The following is a 27,127-nucleotide window of genomic DNA, read 5'->3' as shown; positions in this document are numbered from 1 at the left end:
ACGGGGCCCAGGACCAGGACCGACCAGGGACAACAGGGGGCCAGGGTGCCCGACAGGGCATATCCCTTGTCGCCAATCGCAGCCGCGGGCGGATGATAATCCCTTCTCTTCGCTGCTGACATATGTGCCCTTGTCTCGAAACCAAGCTTCAAGGGTGGTAAGCGACATCTTGGGCGCTGACTGGTTCAACTGGCCGCTGTCGCCGTGACGGGCCCCTTCGAAGCCGGCGACAGGCTGCCTGTCCCGTCAGTAGCACAAAACCATACCGGCCGCATCGTCATCCCAACTGCGTGTTCCCTCAAGGGCCGCGCCCGGAACCTAAAAGGTGTTGGAGCATGCCACGCTAAAAACAGAGGCGCTCTTTAGGCACCTCTGCGGCACAGCACACCCACCAACCGGCCTGTTGGTCCAGCAAGCGATGTCATGGTGCCAAAAAAGCTGCCCCGCTGCCTCCTCACAGGCCAACGGTGAGGAGGGCCTGCAGCTCCCGTCTGTACGCAATATCGGCCTGCATGCATCGGGAGCTCGGGCGGCTTGTACTGATGATCTGGGCCATGGGAAATCTCGCAATTGCTGACATGAAAGTCGGTAACAGCACCGCGGCAGATTCATGACGCCCGTGCTGTACATTATAGTGTCGCATGGACGTGATTTGCAGAAACTGCCCATGACTTCGTCTTACATGACCTTCCCGATGCGGCAACCCTTCAAGGCGAGTTGCACACCGAAACGAGGCAGTCGACAAACGCCTGTCTGAGCAAGCGGGCCGTGGTTGAGGAAACCGCGCTCTACCAGGCTACACGCGCTTGCCTCACGTTGATGAGACCCGCCAGAGACGGGGCATGCTTGCCATCCACAAGGTTCAGCCTCGCTCGATCCAGTCTTGTTGCCGCGATGTTGGTTGCTGTCTGGGATCCCGAGGAGGCGTGCGGCACCAGATGGGCTGCCTCACCCTTTTCATGCCCCACCGTGGCGGAGTTTGTGGTCGATGAAACTTCAGAGGCAGGTGTCATTTCGCGAGGCTGGAAGGCCCCGGCTCGCTGGGTCATAAAAGGCCCGTCATGGTGTTTGGCAGCCCCAAACATGATGACAGTCGCCTTCATGGCCCGCTTGACCAGAACCAGGCCACGAGCCTGTCGTGCCGTTTTGTCCGGTTTTGGTGAGAACGTGAACCGCATGCGACTGGGGTCCTTACTACCCGTAGCATCGTAAATAGTAACATCAATTCCCCTGTCGTGCTGGCAGACAGCGGCTTATATCCTGCGATTGGAAGGCATGGGCCGCTGCCATGGCGGGTACATAATTGACCCTGGGCTACTTACTTGCAGAAAGAGTTACATTGGAAGTCAGTCAATCAGATGGTCTCTCTCGAGGGAGGTGCGTCACACACGCCGGACCCCGTCTCAGCGGAAGCAGTCGTGTGGCCTGGCTGGGTACGCAAAGGAGAATGTGCAAGCGACAACCAATGGCAACACTAGTGACAGGGACTGCCAAAGTTTCTATCGATTAGCGCGGGCCGGGCAAGTCTCAGCGCCCGCTGGAATGGATGAATACCACAGTACCCCAGTGGATAGTTGAAGCTTCTTCTCGAGCCAGGCAGCCCGGGTTTGAACGAAGGACCATGGACAGGACAAGCCTTGCTCGTTGACAATCTGTGGGAGCTGTCGCAGAGATCTCGTATTTCCGGCCCGGACAGGCGCTCGAGCGCGGCTGTGCAGCGATTTTGTATCATTGGGATATCCGCTCTAACAGCCGAAGGGCGGACGTCGGCAAATTCCAGCCAAGACGCGCCTAAAGCTGGCGTGATTAGCGGGCGAGAAGACGGCCTAGTTAGTGTCACCAAATTGCGGCGAGAGATGTGGATGGTGATTTCGCTGTGATATCTTGTGTCGTCGTTTTGTTGACTCACTTACCAACGTGGTGCCTTTCTTTTGTCGGTGAAGGTGGAAATGTGGGTATTTGTCGAGCGTATGGGCCACATGAGCAGAGCAGAGCGCCAAGGAACCAGTTCCAGACTTGCCAGAGCCTATTGTTCGCGTTCAGAAGGGTGTGTCTGGCGTGCTACCCCGGCTTGGATGAAACAGCCGAAAGGGTGATATTTTTAGCAGCCAATTTTCGTCCCTATTTCCGAGGGACAGGCAACCAACAAGCCTTTTTGCCGCTGTGCTGTGCTGTGCTGTGCTGTGCCTGCCTTGCCGTGCCCGATATTAAACATGAGCTGGGCATCGTGAGAAGATGTGGTGTTGGTGTTCTCGGTACTAGTCCGGTGCATGCGTATTGCCAGGAGTAGACAAAATTCCGCGTCTCGATGTGATGAAATTGAAGCGACGCTGTCGTCACGATTGGCTGGGTCAATACACCATCCCGGCCTATGAAAGGGCCGAAAGTGGTAAAATAGCTGAAAGCGACCTGTGCGCCAAGCTCGATGGAGAAAGAACTGGAAGTTGGAGGGCAGCGAGGGTGTGATACCAAGCTTAGAATTGTAACACTCTCAACCGGGGGCATGTCCCGCGAGGGACGAGGGAAACTGTTGCCCTGGCATTTGATGTGATGACATCCGGCTGCATTGCAGGCGCACCCGCGTTAGTGCAAAGCTGACGAGTCGCTTATCGCGATCCGCGAAGGTCCCGTTGGCGGTCACACAGGTAAGCGACTCCATCGTCGGTCGACTTTGAATGCCCTTTTCCATCAAGTAAGACAGATCCATGCAAGAATGACTAAGGACGCAATTCGCTTACGCAGAAAAAGACTCTGAGCTGTGCAAGGCGAGGGACGGGGCAGGACTGACCACCCATCGTCGTCTTCATGTCGCATTGCAGTCATGTGCGCGCCCGCGCTACGATACGTCTCGATTCGATCGCAACCTGGTTGGGATAGGACTGGGCCGGCTAGGTCAGGCTTGGATGATGCAACCAAGAATTAGCAGCCAACACGCACCGCATCGTCGCAACATGTGCCTGCAGCCTTGAGCTTGAACCTTGGACAGAGCAGAGCAGTCCCGTATACGTCCCCGCTTGGTTGCAGGTCTTGAGGTTGGTTCACGGCACAGCTTCTCGCGGCCCGCAAAAGGCCATGGGGCCGGTGAGAGGGGCATATCGCAGGCCACTATCACATTAGTGCTCCGTCAACTAAATAAGTTATTGGTGTTGGAAGCCCACAGTGGGACCGATGAGGTCGCGGTTCGTGGCGGTTCCAGGCCGGGCTACTGTGTCCTGGCCAATGTGACAAGGCCTGCCATCTATCAATCATGATCATGACACCCCGCAAGCCACAAGGCCTGCTGGCTTGCAGAAGTGGCCGGCGGGCTGGTGGGTGATCGGGTCGCTGGCCGCTCCTTCGCTCGGACGGGGGAGGCTGCGGCAGAGGTCGGAAGTTGACTTCCCCATCAGGCGCCGGTGAAACTAGACAAGCGTAGGCGCGGCACAGTTGCGGAAGCGTGATCCGCGCAGGAACAAGTACCTCGGCCTGGTACTTTTAAGACAACACACCACACACCACACACGAACGGCATCCCTGGCGGGTTTCCCAAGCGTCGTCGAGAGGAGGGCAAGAGGGCAAGCAGGTTGGCAGGCCCCGTGCGTCAAGTGATGTCGGCATCAGCACCAGGAGGGCACGTAGCTTTGCTTCTCCCTGCCTCCGCCGGGGGCTCCGCCAGTACCAAAGTCCGACGAGGAAACAACGGTCCCATGCGCGCGTGAGGCATTGTAACGTGACCACAAACATCGTTGTTGGCCATTGAATGTGGGGCCGCCAGCCAGTGAAGTCGAATTAGACGACAAGGGGTTGAGGGCATCCCGGGCGGTTGGTTCAGGGCAAATGGCGTCGCCGGACGACAGAAATCCTGGGCAAAAAGTGTGTCTTTGTCAACGACATCTGGACTGCTCACCGCCTCTGAGGGCACAAGGGACAATTTCAACAAGCTTCCGACGGCCAGGAGGGAGCTTCCGACAGCCAGGACGGACAGACAGGACGGCCAGGACAGACCAAAGGGCCGCCCACCTGTGCAGGATTGCCGACCGTGTTGGGGGGACAGCCCAAGGGGACGGTGTCTGTTCTGATTGGGCCCGGCGACGGGAGGAAGCCAACAGGAAAGCCACCTCCAAGCCATTGGGAATCTGGCTTGGAAATCTGGCTTGGCTCCCCAGTGCTGTTGGTTGTATCCAGCTCTCTGCCGCTTCCTGACAACCCCAAGCAAGGTGGAGTCGCTAGTCTCTCACACCCCGTTTGCTCCATGCTAATTGATGGTCGGGTCTAGACTCTTGGAGCCCTAACCCTGGGGGAGGCGTCGGGCCTGAGGTCCCCGGGGGAGGGGGTGGGGGTGGTTGGGACGGTGCTGCGTGTTGCCCAGGCGCGGCTGCTGGCACCACCACCATCATGAGCCTCGTTTCTATTCACGAGTTTCTTCCCACCAGCTCAAACAACATGCATTATGACAGACAGGTATTTAGACGAGTTTCAAAACAAAGCCCCGGATCATGTTCCTCGCTGACCCACGCGCAGATCCCAATACGCGCTCACCGCGCCGCGCTGTGCCAGAGGCAAGCTTTCTGAGCAATCAGCGGCCTGAGAATAGCCGCCCACGCCCACCACCAGTCAGTCCCGCAGGCGTGTAAGCGCCGTCCAAACATCCCACGACCTCACGACTTCCAGAAGAGCCCTGGAAGCCCGCGAGGGCCACCAAAAATAGCATCGCCAACGACTCGTCTGCCTCGATGACTGGTCAGTATTCACCGACGGTCGCGATCTCTTGTGAGAGACACACGCAAGCGCCCGGGATCTGCCCTGCTTTTAGCCCCACGAGGGGGCCCTCGTCTCCTGCCCTGCCCGTCGGCCGGTCCAGCTTCGAAGAATCCAGATCTCGAGATGCAGGTGCGCAATGCAGGGTACTTGGGAACCGACCATCCTGCTCGAAGGGGGTCCCTGCTGTAAGACAGGACGAGGCGCCGGTGATGTAGGTCTCGGGCTTGTTGGGTGCCTTCGCGGCGCAGGGCCGTTGCAGTTGGGGATGCGACGGCATCGCCGTGTGGGTGGCCGCCAGCGTCACGCTGGCGGTCTGAGTCGAAGGATCGCGAGAAGCCTTGTTGGTTCCTCCGAGCTGCCGTCATTGTCGCCGCCGCCGTCGTCGGACCCGTGTCCCCGCCCCGGATGGTGGATGGTAGTCGGCCGCCCATCCCACCCATACACCACCCCACGGGCGGTTAATCGGTGCCCTAGATCTACCCATCCCGCCGGGCTCGCTGCAATGCAGGGCAATCTGGTGCCCGTCACATCCGCCTCATTGGTGTACCTGACAGATCACCGGCCAGGATGGGCCGCCCTGGACATGACATCGCAAGGGGTCCTCCCCTCTGACGTTGAGGCTGAGAACAAGACAACCAACACCACGGGGCGACCTCGACTGCCGGCATGAGGACAAGATATTGTGACCTTGGGGAAATAGGGGCAGCGATCTATTTTAGGAGGCGGGTAGCCTGCATGCTCACACGCGCCGTCCAGAAGTCCTAGGCGCAGGGTGTGTTGCTGAAATAAGGCGATGCGGCTGCACGAGGTAACTTGTCTATCACGACAACCTCCAAGCCTCTCGTCAAGAGCGGCGGTCTACACCTCAAAACCCCCCACCACCCCAGGGAAAATACCCGCCTGTGGACACACATGACGGGTTCCAAGGCTATTGGAAGCCGCAGGATTTTTTTTTAAACAGAGATAAGACAGTCCACTAGTCGCCCATCCCGCCGTAATTTGTTGTCCAACCGACATGGATCCATAGGGCACATCTCCGATCTCACAAGCGCCCGGCACTCTCATCGCTGTCATTTTATACCCTGTCGATGTCTTGCAGAGCTTCATGTAGTACACTTGTGTCTACTTCTTGTACCGGTACGAAACAGCTCTGGCCAACAGGAGCCCAAGTACGACATTTTGTCATCGACCTTGCCCACGGTCCCATGTCACACTTGGCAACAAACAAGACAGACACGATCATGGTGATCGTCAGAGATCTATGGTTTTCTCATTGAATGCTAAGAATAGGTCACCACACTCCGGTGGCTGAAGGCGATGCCTCCATATGGTTCCTAGCTGCACCTCGACGGCCTCGTCACACGGACGAGCTCCTAGCGAACTGGGATGATCTCATCTGATGCATTGTACATAGGTATAGTATCGCCGAGGGAGGCCCGTTTTTTCAAACACCAACATGGCGATGTTGTCTGCTCTATGCTTGGTCCTTAGTTTTCGATCGGTCTTGCGGGCTACCACTGCAACGACACCTGTACAGCCAATTCCCAGCATTCCAATCTCTAGCAGCGGCAGTGTTCAACAATGACGCTGCTGCCTCCGGTGCCATCTCCTACGCCGTTGGTCCTAATCATCCTCGAATGCGGCGGAGGGGCGCGTAAGGTCGCGTCCAAGCGAGTGGTTGCGGATGCATGAAATGCAACGTCGTATAATTGTATCATTATTCTATCATGTAACGTGGCCACCCGCAATGAGAGTGACCACTGGTTGAAAGAGCGCCAAAATCCGGTGCACCGTATCCGGCCCATCACTTTCTCTGTCTCTTGGCACTCTTGTCGGAAGTTGTGCTGAGGACGCTCGCGCTGCGCTTGTTCCCAGAAGCGCCGCCGCCGCTGCTGCCTGGTCTGCCACCTTCCTCTTCCTTGACGACAGGAGTGCTTGCCTCATCACCTCCCGCAGCGGCAGCCCCATCGCCATTGGCAGCGGGCGCATCTGCTGCTTTCGGTTGAGCATCGGCGCCGGCATCGCCCGATGTGCTGGGCGCCTCTCCGTTGGTCTTCGGGTCCTTATCCTCGGACGCGGGTTCCGTCTTGGTCTCGACGGGAGCCTCGCCGGCCTTCTTGTCTTGGTTGGGGTCTTCGCTGGTGCCATCGAGGCCAAGTACCACGCGGGCCTTGGCCCGTTCGGCCTTCTTGGCCTCCTCGATCTTGATCTCGCCGTCCAGCTTGTCCCTTAGCTTCCTAAGATCCACCAGGCCGGTGACCGCGAGGACTAGCTTCTCGTACTCGGCCACTACTGATGCAGTGGGCATATTGAGCCGAACTGGTATGTCGAGCTCGGTGAGAACATTCTGTATTCGTTGCTGTTGTTGTCCGCTCTTGTGCGAGAACATCTTGTTCACCCGCTCGTACCGGAAGGTCGGGCCTGATCCTAGCCGTTCATGTGTCGAGACACCGTAGATTTGTTCCTCCTGCTCATTGAGTTTACGTCGCTCTGTCGCCGGCTGACCTTTCTTGTTGCCTGCGGGTGTTGGCTTCTCGGCGCCGATGGATTCGCGAACTCCTGCTGAGGGCGCCGCCGTGCTTTCACGTCGGCTCGGAGGCGCCTCGGACGTCGCGCTGGCAGGTTGGCCGTTGGGCCCAGGTGTAGGTACAACGGGGCTTGCGCCTTCTGGGCCAGCTATGGGCTTGCGCTTCTTAGCCTGGCTCATGTTTTGCAGCGTGTTAAGAAGATTCGCGAGACCTGCGCTGCCCTTAAAAGAATTGATGTCTTGGTCCGAGTGTGGGTATTCGAGGCGCTGGTAGAGCTCCTTACGCTCCTCGTTGAACCTTTCCTGGCGCGCCATGATGCGTTTGACCTCAATCAGCAGTGACTCTTCCTCCTTGGCTTCCTCCTTGGAACGCGACATCGAGTTCAGTGCAAACTTCTTGCGCTCTCTCTCCTGTTCTGGTTTGAAGTTGACCATAGTTTGGTGCAAATCCCATTCAGGCTGCGTCATGTACTGGATTGCCTTCTGCAACTCCATCATCTTGGCAGCGACCTCGTAATAACGGAGTTTGAGATCCTCCATGTCCCTGGGCTTGGCCGCTGGTACCACGGCCGAATTTGATCCATTCATGTCTACATCCTCTGGTGCCTTCGGAACAAAGTCGTATCGATCCCATATGAGCGGCCAGCGCAAGTCGTAATCCCTCGCCAGGTTCATCAAATAAGTGGTCTCCTCCTGCGTCCAGTCGTCGTTTTGCAGCTTCGAATTGTATTGCTCGTCGTTGTACTCAGGTATCTGCACCTTGACGTTGAACTTGGCGAATGCCGAGTCTTCGATCGCGTCCTCGTCTTTGTTGCCCTCGTCCCCATTCTCGTTGTTCACTGCCTCCGAAGACTCGCCGTCCACATGGTCGCTAGGTTGGCCTGGTTCGGTCTTGCGTTTCCAATGTCGCAGTATGAGGCTCTGATCAGCGCGCGCAGAGTTTCTGAACTGTTTGAGCTCCCATTTCGCGGCCGGTTTGCGGTTGGCGAATCGACGTTTCTTGTAGAGGGAAACTTCGGGGACGATTGCGATTGGGTTGTCGCCACCTAAGTTTTGGACTTCTCTTGCCAAGCCTTTGAGGTTGTGGCGCGGTGCTGTGACTTTTTGTTTCTTGGATGGTCGCGGGGTGAGGTCGTCGGAGGGAAGATTCAGAACATCGCGAACGTCGTTGGAGGCCATGACGGAAGTAAGTGACAAGGCCACTGGTATTAGGCTGGATAGGAAAGAGATGCAGTCATTTAGTCGAAAATGTGTAATGGAGAAGAGTATGGATGGGTGGTGTAACGCGCCGATTTGATGGGATTTGACTGGATTTCGATGGGTATTTGATGGTGATTCTGAATGACGAAAGCAGAACAGTTTGATGAAATCCACAGTGAATGGTCGCGGTATTCCAGTCGCGCGCCCCTCCAGCGCAAAAGATCTCTTTAGTTCAGCTGGGGGCAGGGCCTGGACGGGGCACGGACCAGGCAGCGGCAAGTGCAGAAGCACCTGGCCCGTTGCCGGCCGAGACAGAGAGCTTGTGAATGTGAGAGGCTAAAGCTGGGCGAGGGAGCGAACCCTGGCTAGGATTTGCAGGAACGTGGCTCTTTTGGCTCCCAGCTCCCACCCAAGCTAGCGATTGTTTGGAACTGTGCTCGTGTCAAGCTCGACACCAACCTACATACAACCCAACCCACGTCGACGGTTGTGATCCCGACTCTGATCTCACGAACACCGCACCGATCGACGACCCATTGATTGTCGATCACGGAAAGGCGATTTGCGACAGGCCTGCGAGGAAACCAAAGCCCAACAAACAGCACAAGCGACCATGAGGGCCTTCCTCCCTCTCCTGGGCCTCAGCTCTCTGGTCCAGGTTACCCAGGCGCTTTACTTCTTCCTCGATGGCACTACCCAGAAGTGTTTCTATGAGGAGCTACCCAAAGACACCCTTGTCGTTGGGCATTACACAGCCGAGGAGTTCGACGATCAAAGGAACGCGTGGTGGAAGCATGATGGCATCAGCATCTTCATCACCGTTGATGTATGTCGCTTTGCGCTCATGGGGTCGCATGCGCTGTGCTGACACTTGTGCATCAGGAACTGTTCGACAACAACCATCGCATAGTGTCGCAAAAAGGCGGCTCTGGCGGCCGATTCACCTTCACTGCGCACGAGGCCGGCGACCACAAGATCTGCTTCACTCCGTCTTCTGACAGCGGCAAGACTGGCTGGCTCAGCACCTCGAACCCCAACGGCGGCATCAAGCTGACGCTCGACATGACCATCGGAGAGTCGAGCGCGATTGAGAGCTCGGACAAGGACAAGCTGCAGGACATCCAGTCAAGAATCAAGGACCTCAACTCAAGACTGCAGGACATTCGAAGGGAACAGGTCTTCCAAAGAGTATGCCCACCGTCGCTTTGCCCCAAGCCACCCGAGTCGGTAGACAGGAGACTGACTAGCATAACAGGAACGCGAGGCTGAATTCCGAGACCAATCCGAAGCTACAAACTCCCGTGTCGTTCGATGGATGATGATCCAGCTGGTGATCCTCGGAGGAACATGTGCATGGCAGCTGTCCCATCTGCGGTCGTTCTTCATCAAGCAGAAGCTCACTTGAGAGCCACCTTGGACCAGGGTCATGACGGAGCGAAACTTTAGACATGGGTTCGCGTGTGCAACGTGGTCAGGAAAAGCATGTCTTACGAGAGGGCGTTCAGCTGTCGGGTTATTAATGGAAACGTATACATCTATCTACTTGGCCGACCAGCAGAGAGAGACTGGTCCCTCGAGCCCGGGCGCAGGGCGCAGCGTGCGAGCGTATCGACCTTGTCGAAGCAAATCGCCCCAGCAGCTCGCGCAACATATGCAAGTTCGCGGATCATGAGCCATACAAGCCTTCGATGTCGGGATATGAGTACCTAGTACTCAACCAAGATTGAACAAGTCCGTGAAACATGTAGGATATGTACGTGTGTGCTGCTGCACCTCCAAGACTAATTGCCGGACTTACCGGGGGGCGACTTGGAACAGCACACAACGCGCTCCATACGGTATGGCTTGACACGAGATCTAACGACCACTCACTCACTCACATCAACCAGCCACATCAATAATCATAACGCAAAACAACGGCCTCGTGACACAAGACGGCGCAGGCCAAGATCACCCCAAGATGTGCCGAATTTGCTTGGGTCCAGTTTAGAGAGCCGCCGGGCCGGCCGTAAAATCCGAAGCCAAGTTGCAATTCCCCGAACGCCGATTTGTGAGCCTCCCTTGTTTCCTCCCGAATGCTTTCAACTCATCTCCACCATCTCCGGCCGCGGATATTAAGCGTTTGCTACTCTTCTGGGAAGGTATTCATCCTGCCCGCTCCCCCTCCCGGTCCCGGTCCATGCTCGCATATCTTGGTGTCGTCGCAGCCGAATCGACAAATGTCAAGCCATGCCCAACAACGGCGACACCTCCAACTACACATCCGTGTTCCGCCTGACACCACTCGGTGACCCGCATCGCAAGGTGATCAAGCGCAACCGGCAGGTCGTCTCGTGCATCCCATGTCGCACCCGGAAACTGAAATGTGACCGCCAGCAGCCATGTACTTCCTGCGTCAAGAGGAGCGACGCCGTCTCGTGCAGGTTCTTTGGGGCGTCCGGCGCCGGTGGCTCCTCGGGCCAGACGCCGCCCGTGCCCCGGAAGCAGGTGCAGGTTAGGTTGCAGCAGCTGGAGGATCTCGTCAACGGGATGGTCAACCAGTCTGGGTCGGATGCACCGGCAGCGAAGGATGCAAGTGAGGCGGCGCACTCGGCGGAGCAGCCTCGGCCCGCCAGGTCGGCCTCGAGCCGGGACGAGGCCGTGTCGCCGGGGCGGCCGGACGGAAATAACGTGCGATACGCCGGGGGCACAAGTTATGCTGCTGTTCTCGAGTGCATCCACAATCTTCAAGAACTCATTGACGAGGAAGCACCAGACTACTTGTCTGCAGGCTCCCATCTGTCGCGACCTGGGAGTCAACATGAGGCCCAGGAAGCGCAAGAACGACATGCGCCGGCTTCTGCCCACCCACGTCGTGCTGCAACACCGCTGACGGCACAGCAAATCATTGACTGCTTGCCGCCAAGGTCAGAATGCGACAAGGCTCTGACATTCTACTTCCAACAGGTCTGTACGTACGAGCTTCGATCCCTTCATTTGCAAGATCCACATTTTGATGTCTCCACTCCGAGAGCCGTTGCAGAACTCCCGCAGCGGCTTTGAATTCCATGGCCGATTACTGACAGGTGTGGTAGATCTCATCCCAATGGCCATACACTCGGGCCAATTTCAGCGAGCATATGAGGCATTCTGGAAAGAGCCTAACAATGCCAGTCTGCTATGGATAAGCACGCTGTTCTCTGTATTATCGACTGCAGTATTTCAACAAGCCTCCAAAGCTGCCGAATCAGAAGGCCTCGGCGCGGCAGGGATCCAGGATGAAGCAGCCAAAGAGAAGATCGACTTGTACAGCAGCATGGCATATCGCTGCCTGGACGCTGGCGACTATCTTCTGGGCAAGCCGCACTCCGTTGAGGCTGCGCTTCTGTTCGTCCTGCATCTCGTCTTGCAGAAACGGGACACAGATCCAATTTGCTGGCACACATGTTGCACTGCAATCCGCCTGGCCCAAAAGATGGGATACCATCGCGATGCAACCTATCTGAACCGAAGCACCAACATGAAGATCTCCGCCTTTGACGCTGAGATGCGCCGGAGGACGTGGTATACGCTCGAGCACCTAGACATATCCTTTGGCTTCCTGCTCGGGATCCCTCCCATGATTAATGGCGCCGACGTCGACACAAAGCTTCCTTCGAACCTGCACGACGAAGAATTCGGCGAGCACAGCCAATCGTTGCCACCGTCAAGGCCATACTCAGACTTTACACCAGTGCTATTTTATATATACTCCGCCAGACAGGTGCAGGTCCTGCGTGGGATTGTGAGACAGGCAGTAGCTGTTGCGCAGCCCTCTTACGGCGACGTTCTTAGTTTTGATGACGATCTACGTAGCTTACACGAACATGTGCCACCTAATCTTCGGTACAGGCCGATACGGCAGAGCAGTTTTGCTGATGTCCCTGATATAATCGTTCGGCGCATGGTACTCGAAATCATACATCTCAAAGGAGTGTGTGTCCTGCATAGGCGCTATTTGACCACCGGGAGGGAGAATACCGTCTACGACCGGTCAAGAGAGGCGTGCCGCGACGCCGCACTGAAGCTGCTGGACCTGCATGCCGAATTCGACGAGCAGAGCGGTGATGGCGGTCGACTGTACGAAAAGAGGTTCCTGGTGACGAACGCTGGTTTCCATGTTTTTTTGTTGGCAGCCATGTGTCTTTGCCTGGACCTCAGCTCTGGAAACAGGTAGGTCGTACCACCCGGCTTTTATGAGGCAGATCACTGATCGTATTGCGACTCCCAGAAAGCAGCCCTTCCATGACCGCGCTGTGTCTGCCCTCAAGCGGGCAGGCGCAATATGGAGTCGCACGGCCAGCGTATCCAAGGAATCAGCTCACGCAACAAAGGTGCTCGAGGCTATCCTGACCAAGGTCTCATCATCCACTCAAGCTTCAACTCCGAAACCTCCCGATGATCGTCGCTCTCCTGCGACAGCCCCGAACTCTTCCAGCGCTCCGTCCGACCAGCCCGAAGCAGCAGCATCCTCCTGGTCAGCTGTAAACAACAAGGCCCCTCAGTCATCGCGAGCAGTCAGGAGAGACTTTTCTGTTGCATGGGACTTCGGAGTGGACGCCGTCCGTACCGAGCGCAACAGAGACTCGGATGATCCGATAGACTTGGCGGTAAATGGTGACATGGACTGGGTAAGACTTGAGCACCCTCCCCCCGGCGCACGCTTGCCAGCTTGGTGGGAACTAACCGGCGTCTGTCTAGAACGAAATCGACTCATACCTCCTCGACCGGGGGCATGTCAAAGAAACGCCGGCCACCACGTCACCTGCTTCTCCGCCCACGAATGACAATCCTAGGGAAGGATGGGCCTATATAGAGCGCGGTGGGAGGAAGGCTAGAGAAAACTGGTCTTATCCGCAATATGATCACAACGACGGTTCCCCCGCGGCGAGTACCACAAACTTTCGCACCTGGGCAAGGGGTGGGACGACTTTAGGCGGTTTTGGCTTTCCTTGAATAACTTTTCAATTTCTCAACGTGTACACATGAGATACTCAGGACCCAGCATAGCGTGGCATTGTCTTCAGTGAGGTTATGAAGGTGAGAGGCGACGGACGGCAGTAGTATTGGGTATCGATGCGAGGTCATCTGTGTAGGTGACGGAACCATGGCTGAAAGTCGCTGCAATAGGTGTTGGCGCCAGCTTGACAGCATCAATGATGACTTGATGACGAGCTCAGCCAAGGCCGTCTGCAAATCGAAGGCACGCATCATGATGTTGTTCCGTCGTCGCCCTAGAGCATGAAGACCCACATAATGGTGAAGAAGTCAAGACACTGCATACAACAACACGTAGGGAGCAGGGCTGTGATAATTGGATGCGTGTTATATATCCCACATCGTTAGACATGACACTAGATGTCTTTATCGCCTCTCGTGGTGGTCCCGACTCACTCGGATGAGCGCTATGAGAAATATGACTTTCTGATAGTCCTTAAGTATCCCACGGGAAGCGATTGGATGTCCACCCTGGGGTAGATGACACCATCTTCAGCTACACTTTATCCCAGCGCCGGAGCTAAACTTACAAACTTGACAGTCATACTTGAAGAAGATAAATTGATCATCTAAAGTACCTACTTCATCAATAGTATATAGTCTCCGGGGGTCCTTTACGTCTTTGGAGCGCCTTATTGCTCAATGGCAACTCCGTCCAAACCGCCCTTCTCCCTCCACTCGGCCAGCATCCCAGCGTAGCTCAACAAACCCCCCGACCATGGCGATCCTCGGCCCCTCTTCATCGCCTCTGCAGGTTCGAGCTGCTTGCCAAAGCTCTCACCCTCATTCGTCATGTACCCGGGCGTACACATCGAGATGGGCGCATACCACGCCGCCCCGGACAAGCACTTGAGGCTCCATTCCTCCTCACTCTCCGCCGACGCCTCAACGGTCGCCGCCCTCCTGTTCCTTGCCTGACCCAGGATATAACCTATCTGCCTGGCTTGTACATCCAGCATGTGGACGTTGTTTGCAGCGCTGCCTGCCTGCAGGGGGCTGAGAAAGAACAGATTCGGGAAGTCATGGCTGAGGATACCGTGCAGCGTCGTCGCCCCTCGGGCCTCCCACTTGTCCTGGAAGACCAAACCGTTGCGTCCCGAGACACGGATCCCGGATCGGAGGGCCGGGTCTCCTCCCCCGGCAGATGGAGACACGAAGCCCGTGGACAGGACAAGCACGTCGAGCGGATACTCTTTGCCGCCGAACGCCACGGCATTCTCGGTGGCAGACTCGATGCCCTTCCCGTCGGTGTCGACGAGGTGCACGTTGGGCAGGTTGAACGCCTGGAGGTATTCGTCGCTGAAGGTCGGGCGCTTGCACCACGAGGGGTACCACGGCTTGAGCTTGGCCGCGGTCTCCTTGTCCTCGACGAGATCGTCGACTCTCTTGCGGGCCGCCTCCGCCTGAGGGAGGTCCAGACCCACAAACTCGGCGATGTGGGCCCCGATGGCCTCGGGCGTCGGCGCGACGGGTGGCTTGCGAGTGGACCCGAGCTGGGCGTGATATGCATCGAGCCTCGTCCACTCGTCGTCGACCAGGTTTAGCGCGTCGCGGCCCTCATTTCTGCACACGTACAAGGTGAAATTGACCATCCGTTCTTCCTGCCAGCCCTCCTTAGCGGCGATCTCCGTCTTCCACTCGTCCGGGTCTGTGGCCCGCTGCCCGCGCCCGTGAACGGCTGACGGTGTGCGTTAGAAAACATACAGCTCTTTGGCATATTTTGCGAGCCTGGGTACTACCTGGATCGCGGTTGCGCCTGTTCCGATTATGCCGACCCTCTTGTCCTTGAGCTTGCTCATGTTTTCGTCAGTAGGCGTGCCCCCTGTGACGTTCCAGTCCCAGCGTGATGTGTGAAACATATCTCCAACGAAGGACTCCAGCCCGGGCACCTTGGGCACCTGTGGCCGTGACAGCACGCCAGATGCGACGATGAAGTACTGTGCTTCTACCTTCAGGTTTCGAGGCGACTCGCCGGGTCCTCGGTTCTCAGTCAAGCTCACTGACCACATCTTGGTACCTTCATTCCATTTCAAGTCGTTCACCTGGGTCCTGAAGAGGCCCTTGTCCGTGAAATCCCAATGCTTCGCAATCCTCTGTGCATACTCCAAGATCTCGTGTCCCGGTGAGTATTTCTTCTTCGGCATGTAGCCTGTCTCTTCTAGGAATGGCAAATAGATGTACGATTCTACATCACAATGCAGGCCTTGTAGATGGGAGCATGTTAGAGTAGATTAAAACACTTGTATTACCTCTGTAGAGGCCGGTGATCGCATAAACATGGGTGATTTGATTCACTTACCTGGGTAGCGATTCCAATACCAAGTACCGCCAAAGCCACCAGCCGAGTCTATGAATCGAATGTCGCCGGCGTCAAACCCGTGTTGGACAAGCCTGACTGCAGCAAGAAGTGCACCGAGACCACCACCCAGGATGACCACGTTCGCCTTTTCGCCGTCCTTGAGTGGTGACTCTCTCGCGTTGAGGGCGTCGTGATCCGCCCACGGATCCTCAGCGAGAGCGTGGAAGCGTCCTGATTCGGTCCTTCGCAGGTCGGCATATTGCGCCAAGCCCTCGGGCCGGTATTGGACTCGTTTCTGGGCTTCATGAGCATACTTTTCCATAATCGCGCCGGCGTCTGGCACGCCATTGCCGCTGGCCGTGGCGACTCCATCATCACGGGAACCCATCACTACTGTCCTGGAAATTGGAACGTCCTTGATGCCAGGCTGACACTGTTCCTAGACCGAAATTTCGGCTGTGAGAAAAACTGAGTGTTGCATTCCACGTACAGCCGTCCGAACGGGTGCAACAAGGACCTTATACTGCGTCTCCGCAAGGTGTGCCAGGTTAGCCAAGGACTCGGACGGCGGAACAATGCAGCCAAACTATAATCTTGGGGTGATATTTTGAACCAACACACTGCATATGTAACGTGGGCCATGAGCATCGATCCCACCCTGTATCTGTTTCCCCACACACTGTTCCCAGCTATTCTGGCTGTGAGGAACTATAGGGCCTGTGCAGGTGATATGTCATGCGGTCATCGAGTACTTCGTAACTTGCCCAGGCAGCCATGACACAAGTACTTGCAGTGCAGTTACAGGTCTAATGCAAGGCCATTTCAAGCACCAGCATCTTGTTGGCTTAGATCACATCTCAGGCTATTTATGTCCACCATTCTTCATGTGCCCAAATCTGTAGTCTTTTGATGCCAGTATTGTTTCGTTGATAGTAGTGGAGAATCCTTGTTCGACTTAGTCCATGCGTATTCGTGATCGGGTCTTAGTTCCCGTCTTCTACCATTAACTTGTCAACCAATGGCACATATGATATGTACCTAGCTACCTACATAGCGGGGCTATGTTCTTGGTAAAAAATGCTCCTCTTTTCCAGGTTGCATTAGTTTCTGACAGCAAGCAGTGGCGTGGATGACTCAAGTGTTTCTTAAGGTTCCTTACCGGGACCATCGGAATGTCAAGTGGTGGCTATGCCGTATTCTTGCTGCGTAGGGTTGTGTCGGAAAGAGGGGCTTCTGAACCATGATTTACCCGCGGGTTGCCCCATCATCTGAGAAATAAGTATAGAGTGGCCCGCGGGAAATGAACAAGCACTTCTGGTGTTGACAATAGGCTGTTCATATGCAGGGCCTCCGTTACGTACAACCATTTCTCACCGGGTTGTTCCTGAGGTGGTCAGTCAAACTTTGGGCTCTTGTCGCAGGTACGGAGTAGTGCATACACTTCCAACCCCAACATAGTTTGTTTGCTGCGACCTTGACTCTCGACTTAGTACAGGGAACAATGTTTCGTTTCAGTAACAGTGACCATATCCGACGTTGATAATCTTCCTAAGGTCAAAAGCATAGTGCAAGGGAATACACAAAGGCATGCTCGATAATGACAGGGGAAAAGACCTGCTAGGTACTTCAGTACTCTTACTGACCCTTGGCTGAAATTCAATGAAAGCGAAATCTATCCTACCTGCGTAATCCAGCGATGCTTTGATGATAGCATCGGCGCTCTTGCACCATTGATGACTTGGTGACAATAGCCTTTCTTTTGAAGAGACGAGTACTGTAGCTCCAACGAGCATGTGCTTTTAGCCAGAGCAGATCGCAGACATCTGTATGATCTAGGAAAGGCCTTGGGGTTTTCTTCTTTTTTGAATATCCTTAAACCCATGATTGTGGTCAGTCTGTGGCATGCCTAGAATATAATTCAAGCTCGTTCTATATAATCCAAAGACTCCCCAAGGGTCGTTCTCCATTAATGTTCGTATTAAGTGATGAACGCTAGTTTCTAGGTATCAAGAACAAATTCACACCCTATCAAGGCTGAAGACATCTGGAGTTAGTCCGGTTTACCTGGTTGAAAGTTAGCTCGTACAAGCTGCCTTGAATATCTCGTGTAGATTGAAATTTGGACATATCTGTTATTGTATACACGACTAGGTAATTACTGCCCAGCAGTTGGGGAAGACGCCGCTTAGGACCTACAACTTGAAGGCTGCCAGTGCGGCGTGGCTGACACGAAGTCGGTAGCGCGGACCACGTCAGGTATCACAGCTTCAATTAGGATGATAGACGCTTGGAAATCAGTCTCATTGCCTCTAAAGCCTTCCAAACACAAGTGTGGGCGCAGAAGTACCTAGAAGAACTGCTCAACGATCCGCACAGGACCGGAGTGTTGGGCTGGAGCCCCAAGTACTGCTGGCATATTCACTGTGGAACCAAAGTACTTGGATAAGACGACTGCTAGGAGTAGGAAAAGAAGCTTGTGATTTTCCAAGCCCGATTTAAGCGGGCTTTACAGAGGTGCAAGATGTTGTAGTCGAATATAGTGGGTCGTGTGCATCTGGGCACTTGGAGGACGTTGCCTAGGTACGGACCCACAGGCTCGATCGGGATAGCCTCACTCCTTAAAAGCCGGGTCTTTGAGCGTTTACCACTGTATGGAGGCGCCGTGTATGTCTTCGAACGTATACGAAATACAAGCGAAATCAGTTACCACTGTATGGAGGCGCCGTGAATGGCTTCGGACGTATACGGAATCGAAGCGAAACCAGTCACCATGTCCCTTCAAGTTTCATGGAAAGATGGTCTTGATAAAACGGTGCCTCAATGGGCATCGGCGCTGCCATCATCCAAAAACTAGCCAGAAAATCAGTGACGCTGACCCTCTGGTCCCGTTTTTACAAAAAGCTCGAAAAAATTGAGCACCGAGAACCACTTTGCCGTCGACGTGGGCGCGCACTCGCAAATCACTGATGCCATCAGCACCGTCATCAGACGACTCGGTGCCCCGATCGACATCCCAACTCATCGAGAGTGCAGGGCTCCTCTTCGCGGCGCCCAAACTGTTCCCCGAGCAGAGGATCGCTGACATCCCCACCATGGTCAACACCAACATCAACGGGATCCCGTACACGTCCCATGCATTCCTGAACGAGGGCGGCATGCCCTCCGCCACGAAGGGGGCAGACCGTCAAGATTACGGCGGTTACTGGGCTCGATTGTATGCCGTTTCCCGGCGAGGCTGTCTTCCACACGAGCAAGGCGCCCCACGAGGCGCTCACGAACATCCTGAGGAACGAGCTCAAGGATACCGACATCAAAGTGCTTGCAGTGCGGTCGGGTGTGGTAGCTACAAAACTATACAAGCAGAGGGTTCAGAACGACAAGGGCTCGTATGAAGGGTTTATTGACGGTTATGAACCGCTGGTTGCTGACGACACTGCGGCGGTGGTGCTGGAGAGACCGGAGCGGCTCAGTGTAAAGACGTTGGGCGTGTTCGTACAGCGCAGAGTCTGGCTGTCTTTGATCGCAATTGGAACGAGAGGAGAGAAGTGGGGCTGAGCAGCCGACATAAGCATTTGATTGGAGGCGCTTTGCAGAAAGCAGAAACGAAGCAATACATGCCTTTGTGTAACAGGTCTGTCTGTGGCCAAGCGAGTGAGGGCGTGCTACCCGTGAGGGTGGAAATCTGCGAAGATTGAAACCCAACTCCAAGCTATGACCGAGTGATACAGCACTTGCCTTTGCGCCAGAACCGCTTCCAAATGGAGGGTGGTCTCCCTCAGGTTCTTGCTCATCTAGTTGCTCTGCCAGCCACAGACCTTGAGCAGGTACTTGAGTTGAAGTCAAAGTCAGCATCAGAGTACGAGATTATGACTGAGGAGTCCAAAATGCCGGGTTCATAGCGAGAGATTAATGCCTGCCAGTAAGCGACCGCGATGGTTTCGTGTTGGTATTAATTGGTGGTCAAGTAGGACGAGAGCTTGGTACACCGCATCACAGACAGGCGAGTTGGTGTATTTGTATCACATGGTATCTCTCATGGGATCAGATGTCAAATGAGTTCATTCGCAAAAAGCTGCATCTTGCACTAACTTTGTGCAGACACAGGAGTGATTGAGGGCGACTCCAATAGCCCAGAGATGAATTGTCATCAATGTCCCCAGCCACACCAGCCACAGGAGATCCGAGTCTTTCGCCTTTGCAGGTATCATATTGTCCACCCGCCAGCTCCAAACCTTCCACCTTGGTGAATCAGCTGTTTCGGACAACAAGTCCGTGATGTCTCACATAATCTCCAAACCACAGTCAGACTCTCCAGTGAGACCAAGGCAGCGGCAAGTACCGCGGCCCTGCAGGTCGCGCTTCTCAGCGAACGGGGCGTCGTCGGGAGGGTAGCAGGCATCGTAGAAGATCATCTCGTCGATGCCGGTGTCAGGCGCGGCACAGAGGACCTAGACAGGAGAGATTAGAATCAAATCAGGCAGCACAGAGAGAATGGACATGAAGAGCGACGCCAACTTGCCTTCGCTCCATTGGGGGTGCAGCCGTTACCGTGGCCGTAGCAGGGCTCGCCAATGTTTCCAAGCCTGGTTCTTTGTTAGAAGCTTACTTGGGCATTTGCCACTGCCTGTCAAACGAGTGGAATTGGCGGGGAAGGAGGTAACTCACCAGCAGGTGGTGTTCTCACCATCCGCAAGAGTGGCGGAGGCGAAAGCCATGATGGCGATGAGGACACGAGGAGCGAACATCTTGGTAGGCTTGAGGTGTTGTTTGGTGAGTTGTTCAGTGTGTTATCCACGACGAGGTCCTGAAGTCTGAGGAAGGGTTTTTGTGAGTGGGTGTCGAAGAGTTGGAGTTGAAGAACTTGTAAGAAAAGTTGCAGACTCCCCCAAGGATCTTATGTACCTAGGTACCTAGGTACCAGTTGACTTGTGGAACCGTTTGGGACCATTCACTAGAAGGAAGGAAGTCACGCTACATGCACCTTACCAGATGGGTAGCCGGGTTACAAACCAAGACGTACAGTGGGTCCCAGGGGTTGCTGTCGAGGCGGACTCAATGGCAGGTGGCACACAGTGACTGAATATCAGACGGTCACAGCAGAAGTCAACTCACGACGGTTGCCTTGCATCTGCTTACCTCATACGGGAGAGCATGCAGCAATTGAGCTCAGGGGCTAGCTTTCCGATCAGTGTGATTCAAATTTTGGACTTAAGAGTAGCCTTAGGGGGCTCATGACTGGAATGTGGCTTGGGCAAGCAGTCTGGAATGTTTTGCAGGCAACATTGAACGCGATGCCTTATAAGATTGTCCACTTCTTTTTGAAGTATTCTAAAAGACGGGCCAGGTCAACCCCCAACTAAACTGAATCTACTGTCTGGAGAAGGATCCAGAGTCAATGTTCCTCAGAGCTGGCGCTGTGTGATCTACCTAAGAAATCCCGTCATCCGAATGTGGTCTCCTGGCATCAGCAACAATTTTGCGCATTATGCGTGAAATATGGCTGGCGATAAGGCGTTTCATCGAGATGTTTCTCAAACGATTTCTCTTCGTTGAACGGCCTCATGATCCGGAGCAATGAAGGCGGCTCTACTTAAGTAGCTACGGCTCCAGGGCTCAGCGCACAATATTCTCGATATCCCGATTCATGGGGTCCAGGAGCCGAAGGGCAGCAGCCACTGTCCGGCACATTTGGAGTTCTTCGGAAGATTGGGGCCTCCAGCTTGGGACTTGGAAGTATGACCTGCCCTTGAATGATTCCCTACAGGCCTTTCCGACGAAATATCCCCAACCCGAGATACCTCCTGGCACCCGGCCCTGTCTGGTTTCCAGATGACCACCCCGGTTGATGAGTAGCAGGGCCTCGGAGACCCGGATGATGAGGAGTTTGTACCAGAAGTTGATGATGGGTACAACACACGCATTCCCGTGCACTCGTCTTAGAAGAACCCACTTCTGTGTGTCAGAAGCGTGTCGTGTTCCCTCGTAGTATTGAATAGGCGGTATGAACGAGTCACCGGAGCTTTCTCCTGCCTGGAGGCATATCCCCAGCGCTCTCATCCACGACACATCCGCAGCTTCAAGGTCCCCAGTCTGCGAGAGGGTGCAAAACCCCTCCTTCGCCAGGGCATAGAGGTCTTTCATGTATCCGTCGACGAATTCAGCCAACGGGCGTTCCCTGCGAGAATCGGCGGACCGAATGTCCCTTAGAGTGGCCGAGTATAGACCACTCTCCCAACCAGTGCTGGTGCCACGAATCGAAACATCTTCAAATCCGCGCAAGATTCCCCGGTACTGTTGTAGCAGTCGTGTCTGCATCTCACTGACGGCCAGGCTTTCATGTTGTGCATAGCTTGAAAGGCAGTGGAGAACGAGGTTGTGCTTGGACCTCGGTCCCAACACGCATTCAGCGCGGGCGCTGAACTTCCCCATCAGAGTATGGCAAAAGACCTCGATTTCATGTTGATGAAGAATGAAGTCCCACTGGGCCGTGTCTTCGTTCGGCTCGGGCATGACGGCTGATCGGGCGGCATTAACTGCAGAATGTAACATTAGCAAGTGCGTCCTATGAACGGAACAGTATGCAATTGTTTCAAGTGTCTGAGTTGTCAGGTTGAATTTTTCCTGAACAGCTTCAGAATGATTAAAGGAGGAAACTTGGACGCATACTGTGATGGTTCATGATGCAGAGGTTGCGGTACTTGGGATGGATCACCCGGATCCGCGGGTAGTCTGTCAGCATTTCCACATGAACAGGGACCCCTTGGAATGATTCGTTGGGTAGATGTGTGGGGAGATGAGTTGCAGAGACCATGACCAGCCGACCGCGGCTCACAATCATGTTTCGAACCTCCCAAAATATTTTCCTGCTGACTAGGAGAATGTTCGTATGCATGTGTCGGTAGGTGAAGGCGGTCGTAACCCCTCGAGTTGTGATCTTTTCAGGAGGACTGAGATCAAATACGACAAGTTCGTAAATATCTTGGCGAAGCTCTAGAGGCAGCCCCGCGAGGTTGAACGGTGCCATAAGTGTCATTACACCAGGCTCCATTGTTGTCTGTTGATTGGTGCCTCCATCTGGCGGCTGGGCCGAAGGGCTTTGCATCTTGAAGACGAAGCTGTGGTGTTGACGGGAAAAGTCGTAAGAAGAATCAAGGCAACTGGCCAGAAAGTAGACACTGGCTGACAGTGATGAAAATTGGCAAACGGCTGCAAGCCTGCTCGGACAGAGCTTGTCGAGGCAACGACCAGACAGGGTGTGCCCAAAAAAATGTTGAAAGCTGCAACGATGGGCGTTTGCAGCAAGCCGACCGGTTGAATTTGGGTCTAGGCTAAAGAAACCGCCACAGGAAAGCGGGTGGCGTTCGAAAAAAATTATTGCTTTGGTTACTTGGCAGCAATGCACTGCTTAAGTGACCACAGAGTACTAGCAGCTGGCAGATTTGCTAGGTAGGGCCAATCCTCCCAGTCAGCGTCGAAAGGACACCTGGACAGCATGCAGATATGTGCAGTGTTTACTCAATCAGTGACCTGGTATTCAATCCACCAGAGAGCTTACAAGAGAGCTTACCAGAGAGCTCGTGCATTAGAAAGCATTTTCTCTGTTGCACCAAGCGGTGAGAGGAATTGTGCTGCCTCAGAAGCCGCAGTTGGGACACTCATTCATGAATGTGCATGGGTGTGTACCCAGTCCTGCAAGTGGAGCTTCATGTGTGCTTTTTCTACGATCATCCATGAGAGCTTAGCACAGCTGATTCTGATGCCTCTTGGTGATTTTGACTACTGGCAACTACATGAAATTGTCAATGCCATACACAAGAGAACAAGTTAGGCAAGCATGTTTGTTCCAGAACTGGACCAGTATTGTGTCTACAATTGCAGTAAAGTTTTGATTTTATCTGTAAAGGACTGTTTAGAATGCAGGGGTAGACAATTATAGCCCTATGAAAGTCATTTGGCCGAGAAGCTTCAAACATCCCCTGCACAAACCTCATCAACTTGAAGTAGCATGACTGGGGCTGTGTCATAATTCATGAAATACACGATGTTCCTCCTCTCCAAAGTCAAAAGCCACTGTCCATTATCAGTTGCTCTTTTAATCACGACCACGAGAATATAAAACTGATTGCTGGTATGGGCAGCCCTCAGATGCCACTCTGGTCTATTCGAAGGCCCAGGAGACATCAACCCTACCAATGGCCTGCTCGTATCCCAGCTCTGCAAACACGACTGGTGTGACATCGACGTCACCGGGGGAACAGCCAGCGCAGCGGTCGGCAACGGTGGCCACGACGGAGTTTCCATTCGGCCCATGGACGCGGATCTTCTTGCCGCAGACAGGGCTCTCATTGGGGTTTGCGTAGACGCCGTAGTCTTGTTCTGAGAGGGCGGCAATGTGCTGTAGTAATTTCTTGATTTAGTCACTGCGGGAGCAATTTCTGAAGTGTAGCTCAACGTACCTACCCCAGGCAGGTAGTTAATTCGGGGCCCAATCTCGTATGAAGACGGGCGGTAGGAGATGTGAGACGAGAGACGCGAAGGTCATTGACATTTATGGGTGACTTACGTCTGTGAGAGTGTTCATGGTACCGCAAGCGGTGAAGACCGAGCCGATGCCCTCAGTGTACCATGTGAGGCTGCCACTGGTGAGCCCACGGGGGCTCTTGGGGGCCGGAGCGGCTGTAGCCAGCGTAGCGAGTGCAGTCAGGGCAGTGGCGATGCGGAACATTGTGAGATGTGTTTGATTGTCTGATGAGAGATTTGGCCCCAAGTTGTGTTCTCTCTTCCAAGGTGACCTTCCAAATGAGGGTATCGATGGCCCAGTCGGTAGTTAAAAAGTGACTCAATAATAAAAAAGGGTAGTATAGTTGGTAATAGTGACCGTTGGAGCGACTCGGTTCCTTGAAGGAGAGGAAGAGACGGGACTTTCATTTGGATAAGAGACCGGATTTATCTATCTTTTAGCAATGAATGATTCGTCGAAGGAGCCGTCAACAACCCAAGGAGGATTCCCAGATCGGCGCGGGAGATTTGGCGGCCCATCGCTGCTCCCGTCCCCGGGTTGATCAACATTCAGGTCGGCACTCAGTCGAGCGTGGTTCAAAAGGGGCGATGGTCACTCCGCCTTATTCGAGTAGGCTTCGATACCCATCTGTAGACCCATACATATTAGGAGTATTTCGGGCCTTGTAAAATACCATGGGTACCAAACGCGTCGTGTCGATGGAGGTGCATTTGCTGTAAAGTACGTATTATTCATCTAACATGGGGCCGTCACAGGCCCGGCCAGAATCCACTCAAGCACGAGCAGTGGGGCCAATTCCATGATATAGATCGTCGCATTCAAGGGGCAGGCCGCGTCTTTACGATCGTTTAAAATCGCACTGCCCGCTATCACCCATTTTGGGACCTTGCACTCCAAGACTGACCAGCCTGCTCGCTTGCAAGGCTCAGCATTGGGTCTGGACTGTCAACGAGAAATGGCTAGGCCGACAAGAGGTCCAAATTGAATTTATCTGGGCCGCGTGTCACATTGAGTTCACCGTGGTAGAATACCTAGGTATCTTTCGGAAAGGAATTTCTAGAAATGGAGTCATGGGATATGACACCGGTGTCACTAGGTAATGAGACATCTTGTAATTCGGCAGCTCGATACCCTAGGGTAACTTCAACAAGTCCACTCTAGTATTGCAGTTGTAGAAACACGCATTCAACTCGGTCCTAAAACCCATCTTCTCGTTTCATACCTGTCTTCTCGAAAGCTCATCCTACCGAGTTGGAAGGAATACGATAGGCGAAAGATAGCTTGTGATGTTGAGCTCTTCAGCTTCGAGAGCAACAGAGAAATATGTCTGCAGCCCCTTCTGCTCCTTCTGAACCGAACAAGACCTGTGAAAGCACCATGATCAGCACTTATTTTGCAATATTTTGTATGAATTCATGAACCCACATTATTTCATCCATGGCTTGGGTATAATTGTCACCGAAGTCAGCTCGTGATTCTGTGCGAAGATAATCCTTGAGGCTAGCTGCTGCTTCCTTGTCCCCTTTTGCGTAATGGCGCACCGGTAGGTACACCTTGACAGTTAGGCCAGTTCGCCCTCCACCAAGAGAGAAGTAATACAGCATGCCCCCTGTTCGATGGCTAACCTTTGGCAGCTGAGCTTGGGCATCCCATCCATTTGGCAGACCGAAGACGAGGTTCCACAGCCTTATGAACTTGTTGACGGCCACCGTTTGGTTTTGAAGTACTGCAGAATCACCCAAACACAGAGTCTCTATCACAGACTCCAATGACGTGGTCTGGCTCCGCATGTATATCTTGACGCGGGATCTCTCGGGTGCGATGCAGTCGGTTGCAACAATCTCAGGGGCTAGACTCCGACCCTGGCTGTTTGATCCCAGAAATTTGAGCAGCTTTCTATGCCCATTTAACACACCCTGGGGTAGGTAGGGCAGACTTGTGATCCCATCGTTGATGACGGACATGGTAGTGCGCCCTGTGGCCGCGGCTTTGAAAACAGGCATGTAATAAGCCTTCAACATCGGGCAGTCTTTGTTCAGTTCCAGTGCTAGAAATGCTCTCGACTTGTGGGATGGCTCCGACTCTGTGCCTTCGGGAAACATCCCGTTGTTGGATGGGCAGAGATTTTGTATGGTGTCAAATTGTACGAGGTTCTCCCACAAATGGTTGAACCATAAGAGATCACATCCATTGATCTGGCTATGTTGATTCGCCACGAGGCGCAATGCTGCGTACTGGTTGTTCGGATCCAAAGGAGTTCCGGCCGCCTGACCTATGGGTTCGAATGAGAATCGAACCACAGGAAGCTCTGTTTCTCGGTTCCATGCCCAGCTGAATTCGACAGGAGAATGATGATCTGTCATGAAACTCTTCCAGTGCATTAGAGTGCCATCGTGGCGTGTGCCATCGCCGAGTTCCGGAACGATGACTGCGAAGTAGAACCTGAGATGTTGAAGTTGCTTCTCAAACTGATAGCCAGCCTTCTCGAGTAAAATAGCGAAAGGGATGCCTGTCGAATTCCACCAGAATATGTGATTGGAGTTTCGATCTTTGTGGAGGTCGGAGAGTTCTTGATCTATTACCACCCAGGCCTTGGGCGGAGACTCTGATACCTTTCGGAGCAATCTCTTCGAGTCGGCTCTGGTCATTTTCAGAGAGGTCTCGCCAAGTCTCAATGGGGAAAGGTTACAGGTCATCGTGATTTCGTTCAAAAAGGCGTTGTAGTTTCATGATGGTACTGTCAGTAGCCTTTCAGTGAGCGTTTTATTTTGCAGAGATGCCACAACTGAAATCTGAGCAAGCCACCCAAGCAGGCTCCAGTCGC

The 27,127-nt window shown here is 54.2% G+C and overlaps 10 protein-coding genes across 10 annotated transcripts; 3 read left to right on the top strand and 7 right to left on the bottom strand.

Annotated features, from left to right (window-relative positions):
- Window positions 1-88: 88 nt before the first annotated feature.
- Window positions 89-2,218, bottom strand: KVR01_001259 (uncharacterized protein). Its single transcript, XM_044791745.1, has 2 exons — window positions 1,914-2,218; window positions 89-1,791 (listed from the first exon to the last, which is right to left on the bottom strand). Exon 2 carries the CDS (start codon window positions 1,176-1,178, stop codon window positions 789-791), a length of 390 nt encoding a protein of 129 aa, XP_044649214.1. The 5' UTR covers window positions 1,179-1,791; window positions 1,914-2,218; the 3' UTR covers window positions 89-788.
- A 4,326-nt stretch (window positions 2,219-6,544) lies between these two features.
- Window positions 6,545-8,446, bottom strand: KVR01_001244 (uncharacterized protein; the record flags this gene model as incomplete). Its single annotated transcript, XM_044782496.1, has 1 exon — window positions 6,545-8,446. One exon carries the CDS (start codon window positions 8,444-8,446, stop codon window positions 6,545-6,547), a length of 1,902 nt encoding a protein of 633 aa, XP_044649199.1.
- A 634-nt stretch (window positions 8,447-9,080) lies between these two features.
- KVR01_001173 (uncharacterized protein) lies at window positions 9,081-9,872 on the top strand (the record flags this gene model as incomplete). The annotated part of the gene is made up of 3 exons (XM_044786441.1): window positions 9,081-9,293; window positions 9,350-9,655; window positions 9,723-9,872. The coding sequence occupies 3 exons, from the start codon at window positions 9,081-9,083 to the stop codon at window positions 9,870-9,872; spliced, it is 669 nt and encodes a 222-aa protein (XP_044649128.1).
- An 824-nt stretch (window positions 9,873-10,696) lies between these two features.
- Window positions 10,697-13,441, top strand: KVR01_001789 (uncharacterized protein; the record flags this gene model as incomplete). The annotated part of the gene is made up of 4 exons (XM_044793261.1): window positions 10,697-11,417; window positions 11,542-12,658; window positions 12,717-13,116; window positions 13,187-13,441. 4 exons carry the CDS (start codon window positions 10,697-10,699, stop codon window positions 13,439-13,441), a joined length of 2,493 nt encoding a protein of 830 aa, XP_044649744.1.
- A 674-nt stretch (window positions 13,442-14,115) lies between these two features.
- On the bottom strand, window positions 14,116-16,170 carry KVR01_001412 (uncharacterized protein; the record flags this gene model as incomplete). The annotated part of the gene is made up of 3 exons (XM_044786667.1): window positions 14,116-15,141; window positions 15,184-15,686; window positions 15,783-16,170. 3 exons carry the CDS (start codon window positions 16,168-16,170, stop codon window positions 14,116-14,118), a joined length of 1,917 nt encoding a protein of 638 aa, XP_044649367.1.
- Window positions 16,171-18,748: 2,578 nt separating this feature from the next.
- KVR01_001365 (uncharacterized protein) lies at window positions 18,749-19,337 on the top strand (the record flags this gene model as incomplete). The annotated part of the gene is made up of 2 exons (XM_044792572.1): window positions 18,749-18,996; window positions 19,034-19,337. The coding sequence occupies 2 exons, from the start codon at window positions 18,749-18,751 to the stop codon at window positions 19,335-19,337; spliced, it is 552 nt and encodes a 183-aa protein (XP_044649320.1).
- Window positions 19,338-20,062: 725 nt separating this feature from the next.
- On the bottom strand, window positions 20,063-20,527 carry KVR01_001279 (uncharacterized protein; the record flags this gene model as incomplete). Its single annotated transcript, XM_044788678.1, has 3 exons — window positions 20,063-20,230; window positions 20,302-20,365; window positions 20,448-20,527. The coding sequence occupies 3 exons, from the start codon at window positions 20,525-20,527 to the stop codon at window positions 20,063-20,065; spliced, it is 312 nt and encodes a 103-aa protein (XP_044649234.1).
- A 551-nt stretch (window positions 20,528-21,078) lies between these two features.
- On the bottom strand, window positions 21,079-22,806 carry KVR01_001903 (uncharacterized protein; the record flags this gene model as incomplete). The annotated part of the gene is made up of 3 exons (XM_044782125.1): window positions 21,079-21,138; window positions 21,936-22,315; window positions 22,449-22,806. 3 exons carry the CDS (start codon window positions 22,804-22,806, stop codon window positions 21,079-21,081), a joined length of 798 nt encoding a protein of 265 aa, XP_044649858.1.
- A 1,134-nt stretch (window positions 22,807-23,940) lies between these two features.
- On the bottom strand, window positions 23,941-24,507 carry KVR01_001579 (uncharacterized protein; the record flags this gene model as incomplete). Its single annotated transcript, XM_044793217.1, has 2 exons — window positions 23,941-24,177; window positions 24,346-24,507. 2 exons carry the CDS (start codon window positions 24,505-24,507, stop codon window positions 23,941-23,943), a joined length of 399 nt encoding a protein of 132 aa, XP_044649534.1.
- Window positions 24,508-25,691: 1,184 nt separating this feature from the next.
- KVR01_001853 (uncharacterized protein) lies at window positions 25,692-26,951 on the bottom strand (the record flags this gene model as incomplete). The annotated part of the gene is made up of 1 exon (XM_044791153.1): window positions 25,692-26,951. The coding sequence occupies one exon, from the start codon at window positions 26,949-26,951 to the stop codon at window positions 25,692-25,694; it is 1,260 nt and encodes a 419-aa protein (XP_044649808.1).
- Between the last annotated feature and the right edge of the window lie 176 nt (window positions 26,952-27,127).

The sequence above is a fragment of the Diaporthe batatas genome, assembly GCF_019321695.1.
Source record: "Diaporthe batatas strain CRI 302-4 chromosome Unknown Contig00002, whole genome shotgun sequence".
Taxonomy (NCBI): Eukaryota; Fungi; Ascomycota; class Sordariomycetes; order Diaporthales; family Diaporthaceae; genus Diaporthe; species Diaporthe batatas.
Note: the sequence above shows the minus strand (reverse complement) of the source record. Positions and strands in the feature narration are given on the sequence as shown.

Coding starts and splice junctions, on each gene's coding strand:
- KVR01_001259 (XM_044791745.1), bottom strand. CDS start 1,178: ATGCGGTTCACGTTCTCACCAAAACCGGACAAAACGGCACGACAGGCT.